Below are 6536 nucleotides of genomic sequence, written 5' to 3'. Positions count from 1 at the left end.
AGTTGGAGATGGTCATCTCCAAAGTCTACCAACAACAGCAGTTAGGGATTCAAGCAGGCAGCACCTGGGATGGCAGACTGCGTCCAAAGGATTTTAAAAAAAGAGGTAGGAAAACAGTCCTGCAAAGAACAATAGAGCTTGGAGAAGTCCTTGTGGATTCAGGACATTATGCGAAGCTTACGAAATACTTCAGTCCCTCTCAACCTAGTTATCAATGAAGCTCATCTCCTGGAATCTTAGAGGCCTTAACGGCCCTGCAAAATACAGAATGCTCAAAAACATGATAAAAATGGAGAAGCCGCACATATGCTTTTTTCAAGAAACCAAATGTAATAGTGATACTCTGGGACGAATACTCTCCAAAGCCTGGCCGGGCTGCCATTCGGTGACGGTGGACGCGACTGGTGCCTCGGGAGGGCTTGCCATAGCATGGAATACTCAAGCTATCACTATAACGGACTTCCATGCAAGCCATCATCTCATTCAAGCAGCCTTTCACATTATAGGCACTCAGGTACACGGGAACTTATCCAATGTTTACTTCCCACAGGATGGAGGCAGTAAAAAAACACTCCTCGACACCATCGAGGCTCTCAGTAATAGCAGACAACATCCTCTCTGGATTGTGGCGGGAGATTTTAACATGATCACCCGACTAGAGGACAAAATTGGGGGAAGAACCAGATTGGAGCCTGAAGTGGAACACTTCAAAGATTTCATCCTAAATTCCTCCCTTATTGACCTGCCCTTTTGTAATGGTATCTACACTTGGAGCAATCACAGGAAAGGGAAGCATCAGATTGCCTCCAAGTTGGACCGATTCCTGATATCGGACAACGCAGTACACATCGGGGGAGATTTCAATGCGGAGATTCTAGCCCACTCTGGGTCAGATCACTGGCCAATCGCCCTTCAATGGCAAAGACCAGGGAATAGCACCAGGAGGCCATTTCGATTAGAAAAATTCTGGTTTACCCACCCAGCATTCAAGGACTTCGTCAAAACTACTTGGGCCTCCTTTGTTCCTCCAGAAGGCACCAAAATGTTCATTCTCCAGCAGAAGCTAAGGTACCTAAAAAGTCACCTCAAACAATGGAACAAGGAGACCTTTGGGAACATCTTCGAAGCCCAACAACATCTCAATCAGGAGCTCAAGCTTCTCCACCAAGAGGTCATCAATTCAGGGCATACAGAGGCTACACTTGAGAAAGAAAAGCACATCTACAATCAACTCGAGGAAAGAAGAAAACAAGAAGAAATTTACTGGAAACAGAAATCAAGGGTGAGATGGCTCAAAGAAGGAGAGCGTAATACCAAATTCTTCCACAACACTACAGTGCAACGAAGAATGCACAACAAAATCTCATTCATCCAGAACCAGGCAGGACATAAAGAGGAGGAGCATGAAAAAATTGAGGAAACCCTCCTCAATCATTTCAAACAAGTCCACCAAGAACAAATAGAGGATCGGACAGCAGCGATAGAGAAAATCACGAGCAATATTCCCAGGTTAATAACGGAGGAGCAAAACGATCTGCTCATGAGCCCGATTCTCAGCCACGAGGTGGACGAAGCAATGGCGCAACTTAAAGAAGGTAAGGCTCCTGGTCCTGATGGCTTTACCACTGATTTTTTTCATGCTTTCTGGGACATGATTAAGGTAGAGGTCTGGCAAATTGTGGAAGAATCTAGAGCCCTTCGATGGATGCTACCCTCCCTAAACTCTACCTTCATCACTCTTATTCCCAAAGAAGAGAACTCCATCACGCCCGACAAATTCAGGCCGATAGCCCTATGCAATGTACTCTACAAAGTCATTACCAAAGTCATAGCCAACAGGCTCAAGTCCCTTCTCCCTCTAATCATCTCTCCTGAGCAATCAGGATATGTGGAAGGTCGTCAAATAATGGATGGTATAATGCTCTCCCATGAGATCCTTCACTCTCTCAAGCTCTCCAAAAAAGCAGGCATGTTACTCAAGCTTGACCTATCCAAAGCTTTTGACAAACTCAGCTGGGCCTATATTCAGAACATGCTGAGGGCCTTCGGCTTCTGTGCCACTTGGGTAAGATGGATAATGAGCCTCATCTCCTCCTCTCACTTTTCCATTCTTGTCAATGGTCTGCCTTCCCACCCCTTCAAGCCCTCCAGAGGAATCAGGCAAGGGGATCCTTTATCCCCCTTCTTATTTGTAATAATGGCGGAAGGCCTAGGTCGGCACATCAAGCAAGCTAAGCAAGACAATCATATTCGGGGTATCTCAATCCACAACTCCCCTGCTTCCACCCACCAGCAATTTGTGGATGATACCATGCTGTATGGCCATCCCTCTGCTCAGGAAGCCTCTTGTCTGAAATCTTTGCTTAATGACTTCTCCAATGCCTCAGGCACCCAAATCAACAGCACGAAATCCGAAATTTTCTTCTTCCATACCCCTCCCTCTGTTAAGCGGGCTGTCTCTCGCATTCTGGGTTTTCAATCGGCCTCTCTCCCTTCCACCTACCTAGGAGCGCCTCTCACTGCCTCTGCCATAAAGCAACCAGCTTGGAGACGTCTTATTGAGAAAATGGAAGGCAAACTGAATCAATGGACTCACCGCTCCCTCAACTTAGCAAGTAGAGCTGTGCTCCTCAAAGCCATCCTTCAAGCCATGCCCCTTTACTTGTTCTCCATCCTTGCTGCTCCAAAATGGGTCCTGAAAAGGCTAAGAAACTTACAGCGTAATTTTCTTTGGGGAAGTTCAGCTACCAATCATAAATGGGCGCTTGTCAAATGGGATACCACCAGCAAGCCCAAGCACAAAGGTGGAATTGGACTCCGAGACCCTGAACACAGTAATATCATTATGACCGCCAAAATCTGGTGGCAATGGTTAACTAATCCGGACAAACCATGGGCCAGAATTTGGATTGCCAAGTACACCAACAATATGCCGCACACAGAGCTTATACGATTCACCCCCACAGGTACAGGTTCACTCATCTGGAATTCAGCAACGCAGCATCATCAATTGATTCAGAAACATAGTTTCTGGGAAATAAGGAATGGTCATCATGCCAGATTCTGGCAAGATGCATGGAACCAACTTCCCAAACTTTCCAATGTACTACCAGCAGTTATTATTCCAGAAGGGCAAGAGCAACAGCAAGCCACAGTTCACCAATTCTGGAATTCGGACACGGGTAGCGGCTTCAGGAAATGGCTTGCCAGCAACCAAATAATAACCACCAACAATCCGCAGGAAGCAGAAGCCCTTAGCTCTGAATTGGCAAAAAGAAGAATTAAGCACAACAGCAGTGACGACATCCTCAGATGGGGTTACCTCCCCAAGGGCGCTTACTCCACCTCTGAAGCCTACAATCTTTTGGAAGACCCTCCCATCAATCCTGATCCTTTATGGTCCAGGATATGGAGCTTCAAAACTTGGCCCAAAATTAATCACTTTTTATGGCTGGTGGGACATAAAAAAATTCTCACATGGGATAAATTGCAAAAACGCAACTTCCATGGGCCCTCAGTCTGCTACAACTGCTTTCAGAATGAGGAAACATTACAGCATCTTCTAGACTCATGTCCGTTGGCTACTCAACTATGGGAGAAGATAGAATTTAGGAGTCAAAGACGTTGCAGAGAAATGGGAAACATAATAAACACCATAAGGCAATGGTCTAAAAGCCCTTACAAAAGTGGCTTGCTTAATCATCTGTGGAATCTAATCCCAGGTTTTCTCCTTTGGAACATTTGGAAGGAACGGAATAGGCGCATCTTCAAAAACAACAGCTTGAATAAGGAAGACATATGGAACAGCATGCACGCCAACATCCAAGAGACCATGTCACTGAAATCCTGGACCCAGCAAGATCTCCCAACGGATGATAATGAGAAAAACATATTATCTAATTGGGGACTGCAACTGACTCAAGAACCAATCTCTCAGAGGGCAGCAAATAACAATGATAAGGGAAAGGTAAATTGGGAAGCCCCGCCTTTCCATTCATACAAACTTAACTTTGATGGCGCTTCTAAGGGTAATCCAGGACCTGCAGGATTTGGAGGAGTCATCAGAGATCACCTAGGAACTCTGCATCAACTCTACTTTGGCAATATAGGTTGGGATACCAATAACTCAGCAGAGTTGGAGGGCATGTGGCAAGGTCTTCTCACTGCAAGGAGACACAATCTTCAACCACTGATTGTGGAGGGGGATTCCCAAATACTAATAAACATGGCTATTCGAATCCAAAATGGGTCGAAAGCTAGGAAAATCGCCAACAGTTGGAGACTAGAGGCCAGACTCAGTAGCTTGGCGGAGGAAATAGGCAACTTCAATGCCATCTGTTTCAATCATACCAGAAGGGAAGGCAATAAAGTGGCTGATCTTCTAGCCAACATAGGGGTTGATTCAGATAGAGCCATTCTTGAGGGACAACTGAACATCATCCCAACTAATTCAAGGAAGCTGGAATGTGAGAATCTCATCCTCAGAGACAAAGAGACCCCGGATGCGGGTGGCGGGACGGCAACAATGGGCAGGCCACATGCCATGCATGGGCTGCCCCGTGTAAACAATACGGCCTCCATATGAAGGCCGTCAACCTGAACTGGAACCCTCTGCTGCGTTTAATGGAGTTAATGGTGAGGGAGGTAGGTTTATGGGGTTGTACAGAGCACTTAATGCGCGCCTGCATCGAGAGCAAGAGGCAGAGCATATCAAGAGCAATGGCGGTTGCTGGGAATGTTTGTCGAAAGAATTTGGGGAAAGAAGGAATTGCAGAGAGCCGAGGCGGTGGCAGCTCCATCTGCTTCATCGTCTGGTGTCTAGGGATTACCATTGCCGCCATAGCCTCTCTGGTAACTGGTCCTGTAGCTGGAAGCATTTGGCTCAATTGCTGGGTGAGAAACGGAATTGGTCCACCCCGCAACCAAGGAATAAGTCTCAGAGAGGAAATTGGGCAACAGAGAAGGATTGGGGAGGTAATTGGTTCTGTCTTCATCTCCAAGCTCACCTGCACACACACAAGAGCAGAATTAGTCTCACCATGGCTAAACTCCGTCAGCGACAGCCGTGCAGAAGAGGTTCAGCTAGCGGCTCCTCCTCGAGAGCTCCAGCAGTGGATGAACATCACCACTGCTGTTGCTGCTACTGCCATCGAAGAGCCAAAGCCACTCCACTTCCAATCAGCCAGTTTTTGGAGGTTGGAAATGCTGAAGAGGACAAATCAGAACTTCCCTCCTTTGGCTCAGTGGTTTTCACATTGCCGAAGGCCGAGAGCACCCCAGGGCTCAGTGCCCACATCTCAATTATGTTTACCAGAACTCCGGACGGAAATGGGGATTCTGCCCCTCAAGACCAGCAGAAGATGCAAAAGGATGGCAAAGGCAAAGCAATTGTCCATGAATTACTGGAGGCAGGGGAACATTGCTCCGTTTTGGAGCCACCAGCGTCTGAGGCTGGTCAGCACGAAGCGTCTCCTCCGTTGGGGCCTCCTCCTCAGGGTATTGACGACGAGACATGGCGCAAGATGTGGAAAGGCAAACCAGAAGGAGAAGGCTGGGCGTACATCGTGGAGGACAACAGCCTTGCCGGAGAAGCCGATGCCTGCGCATCCCTTCCTCCCTCCTCAACACATCGAGCGGACCAAAATTGACACGGGTAATTCTCTCTTGCGCTTTCGTTTTGACAGCTGGAAGTGGTTTGGAAACTGGTCGGGTCTCATTTTCGCCTGCTGTAATGTGGTTTGGAAACTGGTCGGGTCTCATTTTCAAAGGGTTAATTCTCAATTTTCAAAGGGTCACTCGCCCCTGGTTATTAAGTCAATCCCAGCTGGATATACGCCCCTGCGTGGGCAGTAAGGTTTTGAATCCTCCTCCTGAGACTCCAATGGAAGTCCGCTGATGTTTTCGTCTGGTTCTGCTGACATGGTCGGGTGCTGCCCCTGCGTGGGAGCGTTATATCAATGCTTGGTCTGTTTAGTTTTGTGCTGCCCCTGCGTGGGAGCGTCATATTGTTGCTTGGTCTGTCTTGTTTTGGGAAGGCCTACCCGAGAGGGAGACCTCAGAATTTGGTTTTTGGTTCCCAGCGAGCTCTCAAAAGCCCTGGTAGACTTGACTCACAGTTTGTAATTTTCACCTGTACAGTTAATATATGAATTAGATAGCCTTTACGTAGAAAAAAAAAAAAATAATAATAATATATAAGTATTACATAAAAACAATGTAATTCTACCCCTTTGTGAAATTTTATATATGTAAATAATATTTTAAAAATACTTCCCCAAATTTTTAAACTGTATATCACAGTTTATCCTATAAGTTTGTTTTCAAAATTATTTAATCTTTTAAAAAAGCTTTTCCCAGCGTCATAAAGCTCATTCTGTGATAAAGAATGAGGTTTTGAATATTTTTTTAAACCCAAATTTCAGTAGTGGTTGGATTTTCTCTTTCTCTTAGTGTTAGATCATGAACTCTGTAACCAATTAATAAAACATTTTAATATTTCCTGGAAACCAATTTCAATTTATTATGTATAATTTTTT

General features: G+C 45.9%; 1 protein-coding gene across 1 annotated transcript; it reads left to right on the top strand.

Moving 5' to 3' along the window:
- The first annotated feature begins 289 nt into the window (after positions 1–289).
- Positions 290–4585, top strand: LOC149263660 (uncharacterized). The gene is made up of 2 exons (XM_089389632.1): positions 290–1171; positions 1376–4585. The coding sequence occupies exons 1-2, from the start codon at positions 290–292 to the stop codon at positions 4583–4585; spliced, it is 4092 nt and encodes a 1363-aa protein (XP_089245758.1).
- The last annotated feature ends 1951 nt before the right edge of the window (positions 4586–6536 follow it).

Source organism: Pinus tabuliformis, chromosome 6 (assembly GCF_031772625.1).
Source record: "Pinus tabuliformis cultivar Carrire ecotype Pingquan chromosome 6, CPIR1, whole genome shotgun sequence".
Taxonomy (NCBI): domain Eukaryota; kingdom Viridiplantae; phylum Streptophyta; class Pinopsida; order Pinales; family Pinaceae; genus Pinus; species Pinus tabuliformis.
Note: the sequence above shows the minus strand (reverse complement) of the source record. Positions and strands in the feature narration are given on the sequence as shown.